Source organism: Orcinus orca, chromosome 1, assembly GCF_937001465.1.
Source record: "Orcinus orca chromosome 1, mOrcOrc1.1, whole genome shotgun sequence".
Classification (NCBI taxonomy): Eukaryota; Metazoa; Chordata; class Mammalia; order Artiodactyla; family Delphinidae; genus Orcinus; species Orcinus orca.
In genome coordinates this window covers 111,966,710-111,993,422 of record NC_064559.1, presented here as the reverse complement: position 1 = coordinate 111,993,422, position 26,713 = coordinate 111,966,710, and the positions used below count along the sequence as shown (strand labels likewise).

At 40.9% G+C, this 26,713-nt stretch overlaps 1 protein-coding gene, 1 long non-coding RNA gene and 1 pseudogene across 8 annotated transcripts in view; 2 read left to right on the top strand and 1 right to left on the bottom strand.

The window, feature by feature from the left end:
- TRIM33 (tripartite motif containing 33) overlaps nt 1–2,272 on the bottom strand; it is a 140,975-nt gene extending 138,703 nt beyond the window's left edge. For 5 of the 7 annotated variants that reach the window (XM_033435967.2, XM_049710111.1, XM_049710116.1 and 2 more), the window contains exon 1: nt 1,624–2,267. In XM_033435967.2, coding sequence (XP_033291858.1) covers nt 1,624–2,149 — 526 coding nt within the window. In that variant the 5' untranslated portion in view covers nt 2,150–2,267. Of the gene's footprint in view, nt 1–1,623 lie in introns of all 7 variants that reach the window. The other 2 variants (XM_004263214.4, XM_004263215.4) reach the window with 1 other exon arrangement.
- LOC125964614 (uncharacterized) lies at nt 2,267–18,529 on the top strand. The gene is made up of 2 exons (XR_007477801.1): nt 2,267–3,541; nt 12,132–18,529. It is a non-coding gene; the product is annotated as an uncharacterized LOC125964614 (long non-coding RNA).
- On the top strand, nt 3,540–18,529 carry LOC117202930 (cytochrome c-like; annotated as a pseudogene).
- Nucleotides 18,530–26,713: the final 8,184 nt, after the last annotated feature.

Sequence of the window (26,713 nt, the reverse complement as noted above, 5' to 3'; positions counted from 1 at the left end):
TCCATACCTTTCCCCCATACCAAAACACTTCCTTCTTTAACACCTTGTATCAGTCCTTTACTACCTACTCCAAATGCTAACTTCTCCCCTAGATTACTGCCAGGATTCTCCTAACTGGCCCTGCCTTGGATCTTTTCTTCCCTTACCCTTCAATGTGCCCCCAAGTGATCTTTCTAGATCATAAATGTGATCCTTTTACCTTCCTGATACAAAAATCTGTTAGGGACTCCCTTTAATCTATCTACACTGTACAGGATACATTCTACAGGATGAATCCCAAACCCTTTAGTACAAGTCCACAATCCCTTCCGTACCTTAAGTTCCAAAATTCAAAAGCTTTGAAATTTTAAAGTTCTTTCATAATTCTGCAACAAAACCCACTCTGAATTGCAGGAGGTTATTGGTCTATCCCATTAGAATGATATTCACATACTTCGCTGCAGAAACATTAATATTTGATAATGAGTTGTTAACCCAGACCCCGCAGTAGTGTTAGAGACCTTACCAGGAAAAAGAAAAATTTCCAACCTATTCTGATGTCTAAAACACACCTGGTCTCAAGGGTTTCAGATAAGGCACTGCAGACCCCCTACCTATTCAGCCCATCAAACCAACCTAATTTCCACCAATCACCTTACACATCGCTTAGCTCCAGGGATGTGTAAGGTGCCCTGTGCCCTGAAAACTCTCCAACCCAGGGAGCTACTCACCCTTCAAGAAACCTACTCAAGGGTTTCCTTTTCAGTGAAGTTTCCTTGACCTTCTATTGATTGTGCCACAACCACTGTACCAAGGACCCACCTCCACTGCGGTACCTTATATGTTTGTTTCCCCTACGTTGGACTGTGAATGAGCTCCTCATTGAGTATTTTATCCAATTCTAGCACAGTATCCGAAACACTAAGTGTTCATTAATGTACAAGGAACTGAAATTCATGCCCAGCTCTCCCTAACCCCCAATTCCCTTCAAAGTTCATTTCTCCTTCACCCCTAAACCTTAAGATTTTTCCCTATCCATGCAGGCCCCTCACAGCTATTTTGCTTCCAGAGTTCCTCCTTCTCAATGTCATCCTAAAATTACTCTCTACTAGACGGCTTCTCGTAGCCCCAAATTCTCTAATGCCCTTTAACCTCCCTAGTCCTTCTTTCCCCTAGCTTTGAACAGATCAAATCCTCTCCCTCTAAGGCAATTCATCCTTACTGCCCTTATCTCTGAACTACTACACCTCAACACCTCTCGCGCCTAGGCCTTTGCTCCAAAATGCTTCTCACAAGCGGATTCCCAGACCCCCTCTTCTCTCACAGTCCGTTCCACCGGCTCCCGAACCTGCGCTCGACCAGAGTCCACCCCTTCCCGGCCCGTATCCGCACATCGCGAACCTCCCCTGCAGCCGGTGTCCCCTCCCCCAGCCTCTCGCAGCCGGCACCCCTCCCTTCACCCTCCCCGTATCTCTGGAGATCCAGCTTCTCGGGAAACTGTCCCAGGAGCCGTGTCTTTCACCTCAGACCCCTTAGGATTACGCCGGTCCGAGCAGCCCCGGGCCCGAACACCTCCGTCCCCAGACCCTCCTCGGCACCGCAAATCCCCTTCGGCCCAGACCTCGGGCCGGGCCTCCCGCTCACCTTGCTGGATGTCGCCGTTGCTGCCCCCCGGGATGGGCACGTTGAGTTGGCGCTCGGGCTCCGGCAGACAGCGCAGGCAGAAAGAGTGAAGACAGGGCAGCAGCTTGGGCTCCGCCTCACGCCGGCTCTGCAGGCTCTGCTGACACACGGCGCAGGTGTCCAGGAGCGAGGCTGGCGGACCAGGAGGCGGCCCCGCCGAGGGACCCGGAGCAGGAGCCGAAGCCGGAGCTGGGGCCGGCGTCGATACCGCCCCCCCGGGAATTCCAGGGCCCACTGAGGCTGCAGGGGCTGAGGCAGCCGGGGCCGAGCCCGAGGAGGCCGCGGCCACCCCCCCGTCGTCGGGCCCGGCCGCGCCGCTCTCCGCGCCGGCCCTGCCGCCTTCCTCCTCCTCCTCCTCCACCAACACCGCGGCGAGAGGCGGCTCCGCCTCCTGCGCCGCGGGCCCGGCGGCCCCGGCAGTTACCGGCGCGCTGCTGCTGCCCCCGCCGCCGCTCTCAGCCTCGCCACCGCCTTTGTTTTCCGCCATGTTTTCCTCTTTGAACCCGCCGGACCGCCCCGCGCCGCCCGCCGCCGCCGCAGCCGCCGCCGCCCCCAGCCCCAGCCGCAGCCGCAACGAGAGCGGCTGCCGAGAGCGAGCAGGCAAGCGAACGAAGGAACGAGAACGCGCGCGCACGCGGCGCCCCCACCCTCGCGTCGCGCTGTTGCAAGAGGGCGGGCGCGGCGCGCGCACGTACGCACGGACGTCCTCCGGAGGGAGGCGGGAACTTGGGGCGCGGGCGCGCAGACGTTCTGGCCGCCCTTCCTGACCTCCGTGGCCGGCGCATGGAGTCCGCCCCGTTGCAGTTCGGCTCGCAGTGAGGGTTTAGAGTCAGAGGCTCTTGACGCTGAACTACCTTTGGTCTGGGTGGTTAAGAGCTCGGCCGCGGCGATGGTGCGGGGAAGAGCGGGCAAGGGTGGAAGGCCGGAGTGTCTCTCTGGCGGCGAGGTCCCCAGAAGCGGGCGCGTCTCCGCCGAAACCTCACTCGGCGCGGGGTCAGACGCCTTGGCCTCCTGGCTCCGAGGTGCCGGCCTCCTGGGTCGCTGTGCTTTAACTGGCCGCGTTCCTTTGGATGGTTGTGTCTCAGGGGAGCAGTAAAGTGAGGATTTTTGTTTTTAACTGGTGGCGTACCAGAAATAGGCTGAAAAGACCCAATGAGGAAAAACAGCTATTTTAGCAGCTATTTTTAGCTTCTTAAGGTGATTGATTCTCTGACGTTGCTACGCTTCAGAAAACCAATCAACTGAGAAGCTTTTAAAAAGCAGAGCTGTTCCAGGACCACACCCCAGACCTACATCAGGAAGTGGGGGTGAGCTCATGAATGTTGAAAGCGCTTTGGCTGATTCTGATGTGCGTCAGTTTGGGGAGTCACGATCTAACCAGTATTATGTCCTGAGAGTCTCACTTAGTGCCCTGGCGGGAGTTGGGTTGCAAATGCCTTAACAGTGTCGGTAATAGAAGCTTTCAGGAAGGGTCTTTATTGAGAAACAAGTACTACGGCTGTTTTAATGTTAGGATTGTGAAGTGCTTTCCTCTTCTGACAGTGTTCCCAAGAAACCGTTATTCTTGAGCTGGTAAAAGTCCTTAAACCACCTCGAAACATTTTTCATTTATTCGTTCAAAAATAGTGACCTCTTACTATGAGTCAGGTAGTGTTTTAGAGATGCTAGGATTACAGCAAAGAACAAAGGAGATCCTTACTTTCAAGGAGTTTGCAGTCTGGAGGAAGAGTGACATAAATATATGCAGGGAGTGATAAATGCTATGAAGAAAAGAAAGCAGAGTAAAAGAGATTAGAGATGATTGGGGAAGGCCTCGGCTGATAGGTGAACAAGCTTGTGGTTCTCTTGCGGAAGAGTGTTTCAGGCAGAGGAACAAACGGTAAGTACAAAGGGCCTGAGGCACAGTCTTGGCTTGTAAGTGGAACAGCAAAGAGCCTGTGTGGCTGGAGTGGCTTGAAGGGGGAAAGAGTAGTAGAATATGACATAATAGTAAAGGAGCCAGGTCATATACAGAAATGGCCTTCAACTTTTTAAACTTCTGTGCCCGGGAAAAGAACTTAGAAAAACTATTTTCTCCCTCGAACATTATAAGTTGATTCTTAACATTTTTCATCAGGAGTGTAAATAGTTGCAAAGAGTGCCATTTCTGACATTTTGCAATACCAACATTTTTTAATTGTCACATTACTTTTAAATCTATCCAATGGAAAGGTAAACAAGTAGTTTAATAAACATCGTCATCCATTTTAAAAGTACATGATCAAAAATGTTCTATTTCATTAAATAAATATTAAACATGAAAAGTAAAATGTTAACTGGGACTGTCTTTTAATGAGATGACATAGTTTTTTTTAGTTTGTGTAGGCATGGATGTATATAACATTACTAGGAAGAGATAAAGTCCTGTATCAATTCCATTTTTCATTTTTATTGACATAAGCACTGCATTAAAAAACGCATGTATATATATATATATGAATTAATATAAAATTAAATCTCTTAAAACTATCCTTGTGTACCCTTTGGAAAAATTTCCTCCACTGTAGTACCCGAATACTCATACTCCAGTTTTAAGATGCTGAGTGAGATAGGAAATCTTGGATGAGTTTTGATCAAAGACCCAAAGTTGTGAAAAGAGTCACTGTGGCTGTTTACTGTAGAAATCACTTGTAGGGGGTCAGAGTGGAAGAAGGAAGACCAGTTAGGTTGCTAATACAATAATATTTCAGCCGAGGAATAATGGTGGATTGAACCAGGGTGGTATCTGTACAGGTGGTGAAAAATAAGGTGTATATATAATAAAGAGCAAATAAAGACTTTTCTCCAAATTCACTTCAAAAAAACAAATTAGTGGACCAAATTTCTCAACCAAAGTCTTTGTTTCCTTGCATTTTTCTTAAGCTTTTGATGCCTGCTACGACTTGCCTTTATTAAAATCTAGTACAAGGGAATTCCCTGATGGTCCGGTGGTTAGGATTTCATGTTTCCATTACGGGGAGCATGGGTTGGCACATGCCGTGCAGCACAGCCAAAAAATAAATAAATACTATAAAAATCTAGTATAAAATTGCTTGTTTTTTTAACACTTTTTAAAAATTTTTATTTATTTACTTATTTATTTTTGGCAGCATTGGGTCTTCATTGCTGCGCGCAGGCTTTCTCAAGTTGCGGTGAGCGGGGGCTACTCTTCATTGTGGTGCACGGGCTTCTCATTGCAGTGGCTTCTCTTGTGGAGCATGGGCTCTAGGCGCGTGGGCTTCAGTAGTTGTGGCACATGGGATCAGTAGTTGTGGCTCACATGCTCTAGAGCACAGGCTTAGTAGTTTTGGCGCACAGGCTTAGTTGCTCTGCAGCAAGTGGGGTCTTCCCGGACCAGGGCTCGAACCCGTGTCCTCTGCATTGGCAGGCGGATTCTTAACCACTGCACCACCAGGGAAGCCCAAAAGTGTTGTTTTTGAAAACGATATAATTTTATAGAGAGCAAACTGTCCCCCCACCAATATAATTTACTGTGTGCTCTGAGAATGCAGTGCCTGGAATTAAATTGTCATGGAGTACTTGGGGACATTGAATCAGCTACATTCTCAATTTGCAATGGAAACCCAGAATTCTTGCAGGAGAAATTGTGAAATCATAAGACTGATGTATGATATGGATAAACCTGTCTGATGGAGAGACTGTATTGCATGGAGGTTGAGTCTGTGCTGGAGCCAGAATGCCTAGTTTGAAGCCTCGTTCCACCACCTACTAGCTGTGTGATTTGGGGTAACTCACTTCGCTTGCCTCAGTTTCCTCATTTGTAAAAGGGCTTTTGTTACTAGTATGATCTACTTCAAGGTTGACAATTAAATATTTGTAAAGTGCTAACTGTACCTGGCGCATGGTAAACATGAAATGAATGTAAAAGTAGACAGACCTAAAGGTTCATGAAGGGAGCAGAACTGGAGGGAGAAACAAAGATACCTCAGAGAAAAATCTCAAGACGAGAAACCATTCTGTGGGCTGAACTGAGCAGCGAGTGTAAGGATCCAGCCATTCCCCTAACCTAGGCTATCTTTTACCCCTGACCGGCTTGGCCAAACATTATAAGAAAAACACAGTTCTGAAATAAAGGAGAGCTATCAGTAGATGCCTAGTAGCTCTGCTGTGGAGAAAACTGCCCTGATATTGCTGGTAACCAGAAGTGAAAAGAACTTTACAATTGTCCAGAAAAGAGAAAGAGCACTGGGAATGACATAGCTAGGTGAGCAATGGTGAGGGCACAGCAGGTTGGCAACAGTGAGGCAGAGTAGCCCAAGAATAGGGTGAAGGTTTGCAATGGCTGGTTCTGCCACTCTTGGACAGAGCAACTACGGCCATCAGCGGGAATGGAAGAGGTCATGAGGACCAGCAGAGGAATGCTGAGCTGCGGTTAAGATCTGGGGCATTTCTGGGGAATTCCAGTGGTTAAGACTCCACGCTTTCACTGCCAAAGGCTCAGGTTCAGTCCCTGGTCAGAAAATTAAGATCCTACAAGCCACGTGGCACAGCCAAAAAAAAAAAAAAAGATTTGGGGAATTTCTGTTAATGTGCCATATTAGCAATCATGAGTGGGTAAGGCCAGGGGATATAAAGGGGACATCTTGTGATTTAAAGTTCACTTCTCTGAACACAGGTACATAAGCATATGTACCTTGGATTAGCATATCCTTGCACTTAGCAGGAAGTCCAACTTCAGAGCAAGGACCTTCCTAAAGCACATGTCAAAAAACCAAAATTAAAATGGGTGATGTTGAGAAGGGCAAGATTTTTGTCCAGAAATATGCCCAGTGCCACACCATGGAAAAGTAAGGCAAGCATAATAAATGGTCCTGGATGGAAGACAGGTCAGGCCCCTGGGATTCCCTTACACTGATGCCAACAAGAACAAGGGCATCACCTGGGGAGAAATGTATTTGGAGAATCCTAAGAAGTACATCCCTGGAAAAAAATGATCTTCGCTAGCATTAAGAAGACAGAAAGGGCAGGCTTGATAGCTTATCTCAAAGCTTCTAATGAGTAATAGTTGGCCCACTGCCTTATTTTCTTACAAAACAGAAATGTCTCAACTTCTTTTATGTGTAAGATATTTAAATTGGTCTCATACCAGAATTCAGATCATGAGTGGCTGACAGAATTTTTTTTGGATAGTCCTGATTTAAATAAGATTGGCTGTGGTTAAATTAATATGATGAGCTTTTTGAATTTTGATAGGAATTCCAGTTCAGCAAGTACTGTCACTGTTTCCCTCTTCTAAAGATATAATCAGACTTGATTGGTAATATCGAACTTTTCACAAAGATGGTGAATACCATCTCAAAACCTATAGGATATTGGTTTTAATTTAGATTTATAGAACTGATTATTTGAGTATAATATTTAAATACTGGGAAAATCGCTTTGTTGTCTCATACAATTGAGCAAGACTCACCTGCATTTCAGTTTGTGTTCATTAGGCTTTAAAGGGCTGAAGATAAGGTAGAAATATCCATTTTATCTTTTTGGTCTTAACTATGCCAATCCAAAATTCCCTGTATCCAAAATGTTGCCTTTTGGGAATTCCCTGGCAGTCCAGTGGTTAGGATTCCACGCTCTCATTGCCGAGGGCCCAGGTTCAGTCCCTGGTCTGGGAACTAAGATTCCACAAGCCACGCAGTGAGTCCAAAAAGGAAAGAGAAAAATAAATAAAAATAAATAAGTAAAATGTTGCCTTTTACTTAACGAAAGGCATTTTAGTGTGGTTTATGTAAAATATCAAAGAATATTTAACACTTCACACATTTTATAGATGATCTATAAGGTCAGAGGCTTTTAAAAGTCAGTGTGACAAGATATAATAGCAAGTTAAACTTTGCTTTTAAATCCTTTACTATCTGAGTGAGACTGAGTTATAATTCAGGATTGTCTTTAAACAGCTATTCAAAACGACATGAAACTATAAAGCTCCTGTATATATGTGATTGGTAATGGTGTCTTTGCAAACTCATTAGACAATTAAAGTAGGGGAGATACACCATCAGCACAAATTCGTAGATTTTGTAATCATAAGGCTTAAGATAATTAAAAACAAGATCTTAGAAAAAATAAAGTTCACTTCTCAGCATTTCATGATGTTGTGCAAAGCGCCCTTTGACTTCCAGGTGCCAAGTTGTCTGAGTTTGAGAATCACTAGTACCAAGAAAAGAGGGACAAATGGCAGAGTTCTGAGTCTAATTGCTAGCTCTTTGGCTTTTCTATGTTTCTAAGGCCTTCTGGGGCACATTGTTAATCCCAGTAATAAACAGGACATTTGAACAGCAGTTTACAGTTTACAAAGTGATTTCACACACATTATCTCTAATTCTTGCAACCAGTAAGATACATTCCAATTTAGACAATAAACAGACTTCATAATGTGAGTGTACTGTAATATATTAGCTGTCTGTTCTTACACAATAAGGTTGTTTTCAACTTTTTGCTATTATAAACAATACTGTGATAAGCATTGTGATAATACTTTGCATGTCTATAGTTATTTTTTATGACTATTCCTAAAGATAGAATTGCTGATTCAACAAGTATACCCATTGTAAAAATTTTTAATATATAAATTCAAAGGGTTCTTATTAGGTTATTAAATAACTAGATTATGTTTGATGTATTTTGCTACTATAAATAAAGGTAAATTAACCTGCAATCTTTTTTTTCAAATTTGTTTCTCTGTCTAAAGTTCTCTGTTTCCTCACATCCCACTTACTCCTCAATCTACTCTGGCCTGGCTTCCCATTTCCATCACTCTACTAAAACAGCTCTTGCTAAGGTCATCAAGGACCTCCATGTTTTTTAAATCCAGTAGACATATTTTATTCCTAACCTTACTTGTTTTCTCCATGGGATTTCACACCTTTGACAATTCCCCCTTCTGGAATCACTTACTTCCATGGCTTTCATGACACCATACTCTGGTGGTTTTCTTCCTACTTCTTGGACTGCTGTTTTTCTTTTACATACTGTGTCAGGGTCCCCAAAAACAGACTAGAAGAACTCATAGGACTCAGAAAAGTTGGTATGCTCATGGTTATGGTGTATTACAGTGAAATGATACAGATTAAAATCAGCAAAGGTAAAAGGTCCATGGAGAAAATTCCAGAAGAAAACAGGCACAAGGTTCCAGGTGTCTCCTCCCAGTGGAGTTGCACAGGCACTAATTCTCCCAGCAATGATGTGTGACAACACCTTTGTGCAGTGTTGCCAAACGGAAGTTCACCCAAGCCTTGGTTTATAAGGTTTTTATTTTGGGGGAAGGTCTGTCACATAGGCATGGATCACCCACATAACTGACCTCAGCTGCTCAAATTCCAGCCCACAGAGGTCAAACTGATACATCATGGTCCAAGGCCTCAGGCATACTAAAACAGATGATCAGCATAAATCACATTGATAGCTTAAACTATTCAGTCAGAGTGATACAGTGTGGCCCAAGGCCTCAGGCATACAAACCATTCTTACAGGCAGAGTATTCCAAGGGCTCAGAGGTTATCATCTCCCAGGAGTCAATCAAGAACAGTTCTAAAAACAAGCCTTTCTTTGGAATGTGCAGGGTTTGATCAATACAGGCCTACAAAGTTAGCACTTTGCTGTACTCAGACTTATTCAGTGTTGGGCTTTCTGAAATATCAGCTCTAGACCCCCTTCTCTTTTCAATCAATTTTCTTCCCCTAGGCAAACTTATCCATGCTTCAGCTTCATTTGCCATCCATATAATAACTGCCAAGTGTATGACTTTAGCCCAGGTCAGTTAATACCTCCACGTGAATGTCTCAAAGGCACTGCAAAGTCAGCACGTCCAAGACTCAGTAATCTTTTCCCCAAACCTCCTCTCATCTTCTTCCACATTCCCTATCTCAATAAATGGTGTTTTAAGCTAGAAAGAGATATTTAGAAGATACATTAACTGATTTTATTGACAGATTACATACAGGAGGGGGTCGTCCTTAAAACCTACAACTTCTCACCACTCATATCTAATCTTTTACCCAGTCCTATCAATTTGACTTTCTAAATATTTCTCCACATCCCTCCATTTCCACTGTCACCACCCTAAGTCAGCTTACCACCCTCAAGATATCACAAGCCTCATCTCCACATGTACTGTGACTCCCCTATAATTCACTGTCTAAACTGGAGTTGAGTAATCTTTTCAAAGAAAACTGATCCCTGCTTCCCCAATCCTTATCTTCATGGCTTTCTCTTAGTCTTAGGATGAAAAACAAAATCCCTAAGGGCCAATAAGGCCCCGTTTCATCTGGCCTAGACTACCTCTCTAGCCATATAATGTCCCACTTTTCCCTTGCTTTCTACATTCTGGCTACATTGATTGGCCTTTCAATTTCTTCACTGTGCCATGCTCCCTCTTGCCTCAGGGCCTTTGCACATTCTGCCCTCTAGGTGAAATGATTGCTTCTCCTACTGCCACCACCACCCACTTTGCAGAGTTAATGCCTACTCAAACTTGAGGTCTGAGCTCAAGCAGTACTTCCTCAGAAAGCTCCTGTCTAGATCAGTTTTCTTTGTTGGATACCCTCATTGATCCCTCTTTCTGGGACTTCCCTGGTGGCACAGTGGTTAAGAATCTGCCTGCCAGTGCAGGGGACACGGGTTTGAGCCCTGGTCTGGGAAGATCCCACATGCTGTGGAGCAACTAAGCCCATGTGCCACAATTACTGAGCCTGTGCTCTAGAGCCCGTGCTCTGCAACAAGAGAAGCCACCACAGTGAGAAGCCCATGCACCGCAACGAGAGAAGCCCCTGCTCACCCCAACTAGAGAAGGCCTGTGAGCAGCAACGAAGACTCAAGGCAGCGAAAAATAAAAAATAAAATAAAGTAAAACTAAAAAATGATTCCTCGGGCTTCCCTGGTGGTGCAGTGGTTGAGAATCCACCTGCCAGTGCAGGGGACATGGGTTCGAGCCCTGATCTGGGAAGATCCCACATGCCACGGAGCAACTAAGCCTGTGTGCCACAACTACTGAACCTGCACTCTAGAGCCCACGAGCCACAACTACTGAGCCCACGTGCCACAACTACTGAAGCCCGCGTGCCTAGAGCCCGTGCTCTGCAACGAGAAGCCACCACAACGAGAAGCCCGCGCACTGCAACGAAGAGTAGCCCCTGCTCGCCGCAACTAGAGAAAGCCCGTGCGCAGCGACAAAGACCCAACACAGCCAGAAACAATAAATAAATAATTTTTTTTTAAATCAAAAAAAAAAAAAGATCCCTCTTCATAGCTACTTGTAAGGACCAGTATAGCATAATGGTTAAGAGCAGGGGCCAGACAATTTGGGTTTCAATTCCAACTCTATCACTTATTGGCTGTATGACCTTGGACAAGTTACTTAACCTCTCTCTGACTCAGTTTCATTTCTGCAAGTGGGCATAATAGTGGTGGGCATAATAAAACTATATACATATTATAGTACGTATAATACATTATTTATGATTAAATTAATGCATGGAAAGAGTGGAATAGGGACCAACAAATATGAGTACATAATATTTCATTTTATCATTAAGGTCTCAATTTGCAATAATGCATTCATTAGTGTGATTATCTGATTGATATTTGTCTCATTAAGCTCCATGAAATCAGGGATGATATCTGTTTCTGCTTATCATTTTATTCATGGTACCTGGCACATGGGTGCTCATAAATATTCAATAAATTAATAAGTGATTTTTTAAATGAATTTATTTATTTTGGCTCTGCAGGCTTCTCTAGTTGCGACACACAGGCTTAGTTGCAGTATGTGGGATCTTAGTTCCCCAACCAGGGATCTGACCTAGGCCCCCTGCATTGGGAGTGTGGAGTCTTAACCACTGGACCACCAGGGAAGTCCCAATAAGTGATTTTTAGAAGCAGAATTATATTGGATCCAAAAAAATGTACATATTAAATGTTTTCTGATCAGAGGAAGGTTTATCTTTGTTTATAAGAAGGAAGAGACTTGGCCATTTTTCTGCTTAAAGAAAAGAACTAATAATAATCCAGAATTTGAAAATAAGGAAATAAAGGAAACTTTTACCAAAGCAGACTCCCTAAGAATCTGGGAGAAAATAGTATATAGAAACATGATGGGTAAATTAGCCTTGGAATAAGAGAAAGAATATCACTGCCTGGAAATTATGGGAAAGAAGATAGAGTACTGTGGAGATGTAGGTAGTGTTGTGCCTTAAGGGATGTGGATGGAAGAGTAGGAAAAGCCTGTGTAGCCTCTGAGAAAAGCAAGGCTGTATGCTGAGAGAGGGGCATCAGCAAGGTTAGTTGGGCAGTTAGAATTCTTTTGGCTGCAAGTAACAAAAGATGGTGGAAAGAAGAGTTATTGTGAAGGCAATCAGCATTGTCTATTATAACTGATAAATATGAAAAACAGTCACTGAGCTCTTCTTCTTACCCGTTTCTTTTCCCTTCCCCAGCGATCCTGCCCAGAAGCCATTAAGCGGGATCAACAATGCGGGTATTTGTGCCAGAGAGAGAGAGCAGCTGTGCTCAAGGGCAGAGTCAGAGACTAAGGAGGGTTTACCCCTGGGGAGAGGGGTCAGCCTCTGCAGGATGAAGAGAGAGGCTTCTATATGGGAGGTTGGGCCATCAGGAGTTTGCTGAACAAGCAGGGTGAAGAGTGTGTCCATGCAGGGGATTATCACCCAGCACAGACAGTCAAAGCCAGAGAAGAGTGGGGACACCCAGCATGGGACATCAGAGCCAGCACAGGGTGAGGAGAGTGGCCAGCACAGGGGGATGGCCTGGCCCTGGCATCAGAGCCCACGATGGATGGGGAAGGCATCTGTGTAGCAGGAAGGCCCAGTGTAGGGTTTTAGACTCTGAGCAGGGTCAGGAAGACATCCAATGGGAGAACAGCTTTGCATGGGCAGGGGTTAGCCCAGCATAGGGTAGCCCAAGAGGGTTAAGAAGGGCATCAGTGCAGGAATGGAACCCATCGTAATGTGTCAGAGCCTTGGTGGGGTGGGGACATCCTCCTCAGTTACAAATATGGAAAGAGAAAACTAGAACAAACTCTGCAATGCTGGGTTGGAATTGTGGTATCTATGTGTCCTCATGGGTGTCAATATATAGAGATAGTTACAGAAATAAATACATAAATGAGAGAAATGTATAATTGTATATGTATGTATATATAATGGAAGCAAAAATTTTACCTCTACCCTCTTAAGGTCTCTGGCTGGGCCTGAGAATTAAATTGACATAAGACAGATTAAGGGACTTCCCTGGTGGTCTAGTGGGTAAGACTCCACGCTCCCAATTCAGGGGGCCTGGCTTCAGTCCCTGGTCGGGGAACTAGATCCCGCACGCATGCCACAACTAAGAGTTTGCATGCCACAACTAAGAGTCCACATGCTGCAACTGAGTCTGCATGCCACAACTAAGAAGTACACATGCCACAACTGAAGATCCTGCATGCCGCAACGAAGACCTGGGGCAGCCTAAATAAATAAGTAAATAAATATTTTTTTAAAAAACATTAAGAGGAGTAAAGCATACAGATTTATGTAATACAAGTTTTATGTGACTTGGGAGCCCTCATAAGGAAAGGACCCAAAGCAATGACGAAACCTAAGGGCTTATATATTAAGTTGAACAAAGAGAGGCAATTGTGGAAGAGTAACTTAAATATATGGGGAGACTAAAGGAAGATAAGAGTTATTTTAACAAGGTCTGTTGTATACAATTTTCTCAGCATCGACTCCCTATCTCTGGTGATAAGAATGTGTCTTTCCTCCTGGTATAAGGAATACATCTTTTACATGGGGGTTTCATCTCCTGCTTTCAGGTAGAAAAGGGGAAGTCAGAACACCCTTCCTGCACCTGCTGTTTTTTAAGACCATTTTGTTCAAAATAATCCTTAGGCCATATTAGCACATTTTGGGGTGGCATATTCTGCCACCCTTTACATATTTACGTATATGTGTGTACATAGAACATATGTTCCTTAGGTCTCTCCACTGAGAGGCTTGGGAGCAACAATACCCCAATAGCAACAAATACACCTAGCACATATTGTACATCAACAATACTTCAGTAAAAAAATTAAATTAAAAAAATAAAATTAAAGTAGATGTTACAGATTCACAGCCCCTCATTTACAATTCTAAAACTTCACAGGTTTTAAAAAGAAATTTTTTGTTTTTGTAATTTCTGGCAGTAAAACCTGAAGTCTGCTAAAAATAATAATAATAATACACCTAGCACCCAGATCCTAGCTCTTAAATACCCTTCTCTTTTAAAAAGAACTAGAGCCCTTTGGTGAAATGGCTGATTCCAAGCCTACAGCAGAGAAAACAGAAGATGAGCTGGGAATATTTTATTGTTGCAGGTAAAGAAGTCTTCATAAAATGATGGTAACACATTAAAAGGTAAGAAAAGCCAGCTTTAATAAGTTTTGAGTAGCCAAATCTGGAACAATTTGAGTATCAAAATAAGTAATGATAGGAACAGATTATAACCCACTGAATAAAATAGGAAACCATGAATCCAAACTGATGAAAAGAAATAAATCGAAACTTTGTTGAGGAAATTTTATTAACATATCCTCAAAGTTTACATATTTGCATAATTTAGTATCTCATTTATATACTTAACGTAGTATCAAAATATTACAAAATATTTATTAATTACAAATAAAAAAGGAGTAACTTTTTAGTGGAGAAGAGTAGCAGACACTGCCTTAGTCACAAATTGAATTTAAGCCACCAGTAATGAGACAAATCAAAACTATATTAGGATGGCATGAGAACACAGAACATAATTCTTTTACATTCCTGCTAAAATTGTATAACCTGCATCTAGTCATGAGGAAACATCAGATAAACACAAACTGAGAGATATTCTACAAAATAGCATGTCTCCAATCTTCAGAATTTCAAGGTCATTTGGAAACCACGTTAAGAAGATGGCAAAGCTGCAATATGGAAGAAGCATGGAATCTTGAATCACTATCTACTGATCAGGACCATTGGCTTCGGAATTTATGGGAGTGATAATTAAACTTCTGCTTGAGCCACTATTCACTTGAAGGGCCAAAAGAAAAACTATCAAGGTCACAAACATCAAGGAGAGACTGAGGAACTATTCCAGATTGAAGGAGATTAAAAAGACTGACAAAATGCAAATCAAAACCACAATGAGATACCACTTCACATACATTAGGATGGCTATTATCAAAAGAAAAGAAGAAAAAAAGAAAACAAGTGTTGGCTTTTATGTAGAGAAATTGGAACCCTTGTGCATTGCTGATGGGAATGTGAAAAGGTGCAGCCACTCTGGAAAACAATATGGCACTTCCTCAAAAACTTACACTTAGAATTACCATGTGATCCAGCACTACCACTTCTGGGTATACACCCAAAAGAACTGAAAGCAGGAACTTGAACAGATATTTGTACATCAATGTTCATAGCAGCATTATTCACAATACCTAAAAGTTGGAAACAACTCATGTCCCCTGATAAATGAATGTATAAACAAAATGTGGTATATACATACCATGGAATATTATTTAGCCTTAAGAAGAAAGGAAACTCTGACACATGCAACAACATGGATGGAACTTGAAGACATTATGCTAAGTGAAAAAAGCCAAACACAAAAAGACAAATATTGTATGATTCCACTTATGTGAAGTACCTAGAATAGTCAGATTCACAGAGACAGAAAGCAGAATGGTGGTTGCCGTGGTGTGGGAAGGAAAAAAATGGAGAATTATTGCTTCATGGGTATGAAGTTTCATTTTGGAAAGATGGAAAAGTTCTGGAGACAGATGGTGGCGATGGTTGCACAAAATGTGAATGTATTCATGCCACTGAGCTGTATATTTTTAAATGGTTAAAATGATAAATTTGTTTTGATACAAAGGACATTTCTGGATCGATTGGTAAAACTTAAATGGGTCTGAGGTAGTAGTGATGTATGGTCTTGATAGTTGTGCTGTGGCTACTTAGGAGAATATCCTCATTTGTAGGAAATACTTGAAAATGTTTGAGAATGATGGGGCATCTCTGTTTGCTCTCAAATGAGCCAGGAAAAGAAAACAACATTTTTCTGCTGTGCTTATAACTCTTTAACATACTTAAGGTTATTTCCCCAAAAAATTTAAAGGTAAAATTAAAAGTGGAAATTAGCAGTGGTCTGTTAGATAGTTGAGAAAAATGAATCCTGGGTTAGTTTTAGCATCAGGATTTAAGCACAGGTCTCCTAGATTATAGCCTTGGAGCACTTTCGCATAAAGTCAATACAATGTTAACATAATAAAGACTCCATCGTAGTACGTATTTTTGTATATATGGTGTTTTATTTGTTAAAGGTTGGCTTTTTCTAACTACCTAGCACATTATCGTGTTATGAATCACCATTCTCCAGACAATGTATCCTTAGGAAAGATAGCCATAAGTTAATAATAAGGAAGAGAGAATGGAAATAGGAAACCAAGGCTGATGGACAAAAAATTGTCTGTATTCTAAAACTAACTACAAATGATTTAAAAATTTTTTTTGTTATTTTGTATTATACTTGTCATAGAAATGTGTGGGTTTACTAGAGGAAGTTAGTTACAACTAACTTCCCTTAGTTGTAAATATACTATGGTCAATAGAAAGTGCTGCCTACCTATTTTTAATTACTTTTATATTTTATTTGGCCTTAAAAAGGTTGTCTTTTATTATGCAAATATACAAATTAGTCACTGAAAGGAATGGTCCAGGGATTGGACCATTTTGAATTGGAATAGAATTGCTAAGTAGATTGATGGCTAATGTCACTGAAAAAGCAGGGAAGAATTGGGATCCGGAAATGGCCTTGGTGGATAGGTGGGATGGTCTGGGGCAATTTTTCTCAAGTTAATGGACAGAAGGAAGATGTGAAAGGTCAGGGGCCAAATCTGGCCTGCTTTTGCATGGTCCCAGAAGGTAAGAATGATTTTAATGGATGAACAACTGATCAGAGCCCCCAATTAATTAATGTTATTCCTAAAAAAAAAAAAAAATCATTCTTCTCGTTAGTAGACCTTTTATATAAAAACTCATGTAATATCCTTGAGTTTGCCTCTTGGCCTTCAAAGTCTAAAATATTTACTATCTGCCCCTTTACAGAAATGTTTGCTGAGCCTTGTTCTAGAGGTAGAAAATGGTCTATGTTCATATGAAGAATGGAGTTTCAGCAAAAGTTGGAATTCTTGACAGACTCAATTATTTGTGAAGAGTTGTCTGCTGAGAGTGATGGAAAAGTGGCTGATAGGGAATTTTTGAAATAATTGCTGTGGGAAGTGCCCACATATGATAAAGGGACAGTTCAAATCATGGAGAAGAGTTAGGTCTTAATAAGTGATGTTTGTGCAACTGGCTGGTCATACACAGCAAAAAGAAAATTAGGTCGTTACCTCACTCCTTTGCCAAATAACTGTGGAGAGATGAAAATTAGAAATGTGAGAGAATGAAAACATTAAAGTACCAAAAGGAAGTTTGGGTAAATGTCTTTTATAAATTTGGTATGAGAAATGTCTTTTGAATCTTGATGAAGATTTAAGAAATAAAAGTTGAGGCCGTACCTTTGACTACATAAAAAATTTAAAACAGGTATAGACCCCCTCCCTTAAAAAAAACAAAAAAAGATATTCAAGGCTAAAAAGCAATTCACAAATGGAAAAATATGTACACAACATATATGATAAAGGGTTAAGATCGTATCTCTTAACAGTATTTTTTATTGTTTATTTTTAAAATTTTAATCAGATGAAGTTGATATTCTTTGTTCTATGAAGGCTGTCTTAGTTATGCAAATGTAATTGGTGAAGGCACCCACTGTCCTGCAAGAAGATTCTAACAAAACTTTTTGGTGTGTTGGACTTCCCTGGTGGCGCAGTGGTTAAGAATCCGCCTGCCAGTGCAGGGGAAACAGGTTCGAGCCCTGGTCCGGGAAGATCCCACATGCCGCAGAGCAGCTAAGCCCATGTGCCACAACTACTGAGCCCGGGTGCTGCAACTCCTGAAGCCCACGCACCTGGAGCCTGTGCTCCACAACAAGAGAAGCCACCGAAATGAGAAGCCCACGCACCGCAACAAAGAGTAGCCCTCACTCGCCGCAACTAGAGAAAGCTTGCGTGCAGCAGCAAAGACCCAACACAGCCATAAATAAATAAATTAAATTAAAGAAAAAAACTTTTTGGTGTGTGTGTGTGTGTTTCTTTCCAATTAGCAGCTGCCTCACCTTAGTTTTACCTAGTGGGTCACTGGGGAGGACGTGAATCAGTTTGCCTTAGAAGCCTGGTACCCATAGGGAAGAGGAGACCAAAAACCCTTTATGCTCACCAAGATCTGAAGTTAAGGAGAATTTATGTGGATGTGCAAAGACTCAGTGGCAAAGGAGGACTGAGTAGACACCAGTTCTAGTTCTCTCTGTATTTGGCTATTAAAAGAGGTGCCCTTTGGGCTGAGTAAGCCCCCCTCAGTATTCTTGGACAATCAGTGGAGACGAGGGAAAACCACAGTGGAGAAAACTAGACTTTCTTCTAATAGGGCATGTGGCAGGCCTTGAAAATTAATGGATGTACTTGACCACATTTGTACCTTGAGTTTGTGGAGCAGATCATACTAGTTACACTAGTATGGAAAGAACTCTTTTAAAAATCAAGAATAAAGGTCCTACTAAGTAGCACAGGGGACTATATTTAATATCCTGTGATAAACCATAATGGAAAAGAATATTATAAAAAAGATGTCTAAAATAAAAAAGAAAGCTACTGAACCACCACCACCACCCCCAAAAATCAAAAAGATAAAAGCATTCAATATAGAATAAACAAAAAGCATGACCAACCAATCATATGAGAATAAAAATAAATGCATATTAAGTGCATGAAAATGTCAAAGGTGCACTGGTAATCAAAAAAACTATACAAATAAAAAGTGACATTATTTGTCACAGATCAGATGGTTCAAGAAAATATTATTCAGTGTTGTAGATGTGAAAAAATACATATATTCCCATGTACTGTAAGTTAAGTGGTATAACACATTGTCATTCTGTATTAAAAAATAGTATGTATATTTGTTTAATTTTAGAAAATAAATAGAAGAGGGATTTCTAAGGAAATAATTGGGCAAGCACCCAAAGATATGAGAACATTTGTTGTAGAGTTGTTAGATAGTATATACAATTCATGAGTACAATAAATTAATTTGTGCCTTGGAGTAGAGTTCAGTAAAAGAGATTGGTGCAATGCCTTCCAAATTTATGGGAGTCCTACAATTTCCCTTTTTTTTATGTCTATATTATTGAAAGCTCATTCACTGCCCTCCACTACCAAGTCCTACCCCCAACTATGCCTAAGTTGCTGGAAATTCTGTCAGCTATTCTTAACAAGAACAAAAGAAAGCAGTATCAAAGTTGAATGAGAAGGAAAGAAAAAGAGGGTGAAACCGAGAGTAACCATCAGATCCATTAAACTATAACTTGCTTAAAAATAATAAACTGTAACCTGTTTTCACTGATCAAGCTCGCTTTGTTTTTACAAAAACTTGCATATCCTCCAAGCGTCATGTAGCCTAAACAATGTCACGACTCTTAAGATGTTTGCCCAAGTTGTTTTTCAGGAACTTAGTCAGCTGTTGTTCATTTCGAGCTAGTTAAGACTTGCTGGGACCATGGACCCTCCAACTGGACACGCACAAGTGTCCAATTGATGATGACCTTTTGACATCAGAGGGCCAAAAACTCCACCCTCAGCACATGGCTAATGCCACCATTTTCTTAAAATGTGTCCAGGCTTCCCTGGTGGCGCAGTGATTAAGAATCCACCTGCCAATGCAGGGGACACGGGTTCAAGCCCTGATCCGGGAAGATCCCACATGCAGCGGAGTAGCTAAGCCCGTGCACCACAACTACTGAGCCTGTGCACTAGAGCCCATGAGCCACCACTACTGAGCCCATGTGCCACAACTACTGAAGCTCAAATGCCTACAGCCCATGCTCCACAACAAGAGAAGCCACAGCAATGAGAAGCCCGCGCACCACAACAAAGTGTAGCCCCTGCTTGCCACAACTAGAGAAAGCCTGTGCACAGCACCAAAGACCCAAGACAGCCATAAATAAATAAATACAAATAAATTTTTAAAATAAATAAAAATGTGTCCAATGAAGAAGCATGTAGCTTAGTTTCGCCTGTGTGAAACTTTACCTCATCTTTTCCTTATTTCCAATCGCAGTGTTTGGTTTGCTGTGTGTCAGGCAAAGGAACTTGGCCTGGTAACAGGAAGAACTGGGATTTCCCAGTCTACAAAAATTTTGACTTTGTCTATGGCTATAAGGAACTGAAGGATGCCTCCTGGTCTTTTGTATTAGCACGAGGGAAATCCTAGTGGGCTTCACATGAAATGTAAATATGAGTTAATCATTTCTAGAAAGCAGACTATTTACCGACCCTTTCCAGGTCATTACTAACAGCTCCACTTGGACCAATTCATATGCACTTGTTCTTTATGTATAATGGAAACCATATAACTTATCATCTAAACCAAAATGCTTGAGAATGAAAGGAGATGCTGTTAATAATTATGCTGCAATTGTCCTAGGAAAACCAGGGCAAACAGTCACCCTATTTACATACCATATGATTTTGCCATGCTGCAGGGGGAAAACAGATCTAATTGAGTTCAGATATTAGTAGATGTAAATTGAAGTAAATTGAAGCACAGATCAGATAGATAGCTACCTAGCTAGAGAAATAGATGTTGATTTGTGAAAGATGTAGAGACACATGGCACAATAATTTTAATAGATATCCATTTTGTAGTATAATACAGTTCACTAAATTTTCTTTTTACCTGGCTTCTGCTTCACAAATAGGCTAATTTTATTACAACGACTTTAACAATTTTGAAAAATGCTGTTGCTAGTTCTTTAGACTCTTGTCCTTTTGTTACCGAACCAGGTTCACTTGCCCCATAGATGCCAAGGTTTGCAGCAGAGATAGGGTTTATTCATGAGACAGCCAAGCAAGGAGACAAGGAGAGCAAATCTCAAATCCAGCTCAAGCAAGGAGACAAGGAGAGCAAATCTCAAATCCAGCTCTCCCAAAGGCAAGGGGTTTTGAATATTTATGGATAAAGGGCATAGAGTGGTCAGAGGTGCAGGGGAAGGTGACTGGAGGTAAGAAAAGAGGAAGTGAGGTAAGTGTTGCTCTGCACAGGTGCAACTGGGCTTCATGCTCCTTTGTAGGATGTATGTTCAGAAAATGGCGGTGTTAGCATGATCTAAGGGTAGAATTTTTGGCCCTCTGACTCAATAGGTCACCTATGGAACAGTCAAGCAGGCCCGGTTAATGGGTCCATGGTCTCAACCGGCTTGATGTGGACAAGAGTTGACTCAGTTCCTGAAAAACAGTTTGAGCACACATCTTAAGACACGTCAGAGATGCTATCTATAAGGGGGTGGTGAAGGGAGTCTTGTGATACATTGTCTAAGCTACGTGAAGCTTGAAGGGCATGCAGTTTTGCAAGCTTGATCAGTGAAGACAAATTACAGTTTACTATTTACTAGACAAGGAAGTTAGTTTAATGGATATAACTAATGACCATCCTCAGTTTCACTTTTTCATATTTTAAAATCTAAAAGGTAAGGAGTGGCAGATACAATACATAGGCTCATTCAGCCTTCATTTCAAACCCTTTTTTGCTTACCTTAATCTACCGTAGAGGCTCGTGCTCCCAGACCCTCTTGTTGCTAAGTGTGACCATGTGACTCAATTCAGGCTAATGAGAGTTAAGTGGAAGTCTGCTGCTTCTTATTCCTTTTCCTCCTTCCTGTTTGGAATGTATAAAATATTTGAGGTACAGCATCCATTAGCAAGAAAGAAGAACAGGACTGCTAACGAACTGGTTTCTTCTTACTGTATGTGTGTGTTGGGTTTTTTTGGAAAAAATGTGTACATATTTGTATTTCTCCTTTTTTATTATACAAAACTCAGCACACCGTATATATTATTTTGTGGCTTACAATTTCACTCCTCATTTGTACACAGAGATCTTTTTCTTTTTAATGGCTACATAGTATTCCATTCTGTGAATTTTAAAATCAAACCTCAAATTTGAATAAAAAGAAAAACAAATTTCCAGTCCTTCCCTCCCCAACCCCAGAAGGACTATGAGTTTGGGATTAGCAGATACAAACTATTACATATAGGATAGATAAACAACAGGTCCTACAGTATAGCACAGGGAACTATATTCAGTATCCTGTGATAAACCATAATAGAAAAGGATATGAAAAAGAATATATATATATATATGTATAACTGAGTCACTTTGCTGTACAGAAGAAATTAAACACAACATTGTAAATCAACTATACTTCAATAAAATTTTAAAAAGAAAAACAAATAAACTTAATTGTATATAAAATGATATAACCTCAGGGACTTCCCTGGTGGCACAGTGGTTAAGAATCCGTGTGCCAACGCAAGGTACACGTGTTCAATCCCTGGTCCGGGAAGATCCCACATGCCGCAGAGCAACTAAGCCCATGTGCCACGACTACTGAAGCCCACGTACCTAGAGCCCGTGCTCCGCAACAAGAGAAGCCACCACAATAAGAAGCATGTGCACCGCAACAAAGAGCAGCCCCTGCTCACCGCAACTAGAGAAAGCCCATGTGCAGCAACAAAGACCCAACGCAGCCACAACTAAATAAATAAATTTTTAAATGCTTAAAAAAATACTTTATAAAATGATATAACCTCAGAGGGAAAAATAATTCAAATAATTCTGAGTACAGGTTTCTCACTGTACACATTTAGTGGGGTATGATTTGAAGACAAACAACTAAAATGAAATCTTAAAATTCTACTTAGAAGATTTGTTGTTGGTAGTGATATTGGTGTTGCAACTCTGAAACTCTTGTGCATAATGTAAGGAAGAGCAAATAATTGATACTGAGACCAGGGTTTTCTCTGTGGGGGAAGGAAAATAAAATATGGAATGGGGGAAAGTAAGGAAAGACCTTGTGATGTTTGGTTTTTGTTTTGTTTTATTTTTAAGTGCATTTCCTAGCTTTGTCCACTGAAAAGGGCTAGAAGCAATAACAACCCAGAACAATTTCTAAATATTATTCTCCACTATAAAGAATCAGAACTCCTTAAAGAAATGGCAGAAACCAGCTCTGGGGCAGAGAAAGAACAAGGTAAGCCTGCAGTGTTTGGCTGTGCCAGAAAGCAAGGAACTGTTCAAAGACTATTGGAAACAAAAGGACAAAGGAGCCAATGTGAAGGGTCTCCCACTGTCCAAATTCGAGACAATATGGGAATCAAACAGCATAACGATGGTAAAGGATTATAACATGCTGGGATTTTTTTTTAATTCCACAAGTTCACAGTGACATGAGAGAGAGGGAGAGTAGCAGATGCTGTTGATGCCTTTTTCCACATTACCCTCAACCCACTTGAATTCTTTTCTATCCACAGTTCCCATCATTCTGACAGATGCCCACCTTTCTGCTCTGCCTGAGGTCTTTCTCAGGAACCACTTAGAGTGTATGGCTGCTGAGGGAGGCAATGGGAAAGTGCAGAGGGTTAGGAATGGGGGGATAGTTAATACATCCAGGGCAGCTCTTAACTAACAGGTGTTGGGATTAGCAGCACAATTCTAAGGAATTCAAACATTGTTTCTCAATGGGACTGAGCACCAATTATCCACAGCAGAACTGTTCATTGATAAACCGTTTACTGGCTTTTCCTCCTTGCCCTGTCTAAATTTCCCCATTTCCTCTGGTATCATCTCCCAAATAAACTACCCACAACTAGGTTTCTGTCTCAGGGTCTGCTTTGGAAGGACAAAAAGTAAGAGTTTAAAGAGACCAGATAAAGGGGGAAAGGGTAAGCTTGTATTATAGAAGAATGCCAGCTAATACATATAAAAGGAATGATAGAATTGGGAAAACCACCATTTTGCAACCTCGAATTAAAATCTGATTCAGGCAAGAACTATTAATTTATGCTAAAATTATTATGAAAGGTTAATGGTAAACAAGATCTTCACAGGGTCTCAAAGTATCACCCACCCCTCAGATTACTTAATGATTACAAGGAGATATACATGTTAAGTGGAAAGACTGGTCACCACCTCCACCAAGTTGTATTAGTCAGCTCGGGCTGCTATAACAAAATACCATAGATTGGGTGGCTTAAATAACAGGAATTTATCTTCACAGTTCTGGAGGCTGGGAAGTAAAGATCAAGGTCCTGGCCAATTTGGTTCCTGGTGCGAGCTCTTTTCCTGACTTGCAGATGGTCACCTGCTTGCTGTATCCTCACATGACAGAGAGAGAGAGAGAGGCAAACTCTTTGGTGTTTCTTTTTTTAAGGACACTAATCCCACAATAAGGACTTCATCTTCATGATCTTATCTAAACGTAATTATCTCCCAAAGGCTTCATCTCCAAATACCATCAGTTTGGGGGTTAGGGCTTTAACTTATGAATTTTGGTGGGACACAGTTCAGTTCATAACACCAGAGATCACACTTAACATCACAATAATTGGGTAACCTAACATTATGTGCCTTCTGATTTTATGCAAAAAAGGGTACAACATGTATTTTTGCTAAAATATTTCATTTATTGCACTAATGGAGAAACAAAGAAATAAATCCTGGGACTTTCCTGGTGGTCTACTGGTTAAGACTCTGCACTCCCAATGCAGGGGGACGGGTTCCATCCCTGGTCGGGGAACTAGATCCCACATGCCGCAACTAAGACCCGGCACAGCCAAATAAATAAAAATAAATAAATATTAAAAGAAAGAAATCCTGAATGTGGAACATTCTACCAGAAAACTGCCCCAGACTCTTAAAACAGCCTAATTAAACATTTTTAAAAAGCCAGAACTGTTCTAAAAATTTTAAAGAGTAAAGAGATGTTACACCAAATGTAAATTGTGAACCTTGAAAAAAAAAGCAACTATAAAAAAGACATTTTGCAGACAATTGGGAACATTTAAATGTGAACCTAATATTAGATGATTAGACATTATTGTTGATTTTCCTAGATGTGATAAAAGTAATGTAGTGGTAGGAGAATATCCTTCTTCTCAGGACAAGCATGCTTTACCCCATTTACTTAGGGGTAAAGTAATATAATATCCGCAACTTACTTCCAAAAGGTTTAGCAATAATAAATGAAGTAAAAAAGTTTAAAAAATAATAAATAGATTAAAAATTTTAAAATAAGGCAAGTGTGACAGAATGTTAGCAACTGGTGAATCTAGGTGAAAAATGTTCATTGTGCTATTCTTTTAAGTTTTCTATAGGTTTGAAATTTTTTTAAAAACTGAAAAAAGGTAAATATTATATAGAAGCCATATAAATGTTGTTTTTGTTGTCAAAGTGGAAAAATGGATCCTTGTGAATGCCTTTATTCCAAGTCTCCCAGGCAAATGTGTAATCTCTTTCATGCTCTATGATGCTGAATTCTAGGGCTTCAATAAAAAGCTTCTCTGGGACTTCCCTGGTGGCGCAGTGGTTAAGAATCCGCCTGCTGATGCAGGGGATAAGGGTTTGAGCCCTGGCCAGGGAAGGTCCTACCTGCTGCAGAGCAACTAAGCCCGTGCACCACAACTACTGAGCCTGCACACCTAGAGCCCATGCTCCACAACGAGAGAAGCCACCGCAATGAGAAATGAGAAGCCCTCGCCACAACAAAGAGTAGCCCCCGCTCACTGCAGCTAGAGAAAGCCCGCGTGCAGCAACGAAGATCCAATGTAGCCAAAAATTAATTAATTAATTAATTATTTTAAAAAAGCTTCTCTAACTCTTGATCACTCCCCTTAAAAGGTACTAGGTCATTTCTAATGTTTCAGTATTATGAATGTATTTTATGTATTATTCCTTTTATATCCTTAAATACTTGCTTAGAATATCTGCCATTAATTCTAAGAATCCTTAATTAAATGATAGTTTCTACTTCAGAAGGCAATCACTACCACAGGTCCATGGTTACCAGTTACATGGTTCCTTTTAGACCTGGTTCTGTGCAGATTCATGTTACCCAACTTCAAGTTCACTTTCCCTGCTATTCAGCAGTTCTCTAGTCAGCTCCTTTTAACTTACTACAAAGCAAACAGTATGTTTTTTTAAGACATCAGTTTCTTAAGCCCTCATTACACAACTATGCCTTCCTTTTCCTAAAATTAATATTTATTGACAAGTAATACAAGAACATGTTATCTTTATAAAATGGTGGAACATTGCAAGTTTAACTAACTTGTGACCATTTATATCTTCTGCTTATTCTGTGCTAGGCACTGTTCTAGCAATAAATAAAAAAAACAAAAATCCTTGCTCTCGTGGAATTTACATGCTAACATGGGAAGCCAGACCCCAGATTATTTAAAATATATAATTCATAATTGTTCTAAGAGCTATAAAGAAAATAAGGCAGGGAAGAGGAAAAGGGACTGCAGAAGAGATTATTTTGTGCAGTGTTCTGTAGTTTAGCCTTTCACCTCTTTGTTTAAATTTATTCCTAGGAATTTTATCCTTTTGGATGGTATTATAAATGAAATTATTTTCTTATCAGGTTGTTTGTTGCTAATATATAGAAACACAACTGATTTTTGTGTATTGATCTTGTATCCTGCAACTTGACTGAATTCGTTTATTAGCTCTAATAGTTTTTCTGTGGATACTTTAGGATTGTCTATGTATAAGATCATGTCATCTACAAATACGGATAGTTTTACTTCTTCCTTTCCAATTTGGATGATCTTATTTCTTCTTCTTGCCTAATTTCTTTGTCTGGAACTTCCAGTACAAGGTTGAACTGACAAAACAACTATCCTTGACTTGTTCCTGATCTTAGAGGGAAAAGCTTTCAGTCTTTACAATTGAGTATGATGCTAGATCTCAGACTTTTATAAATGTCCTTTATTAGGTTGAGGAAATTCCCTTCTATTGGTAATGTATGCTCTTGAGTTGAATTATTTTGTTATAAAGTATATTAT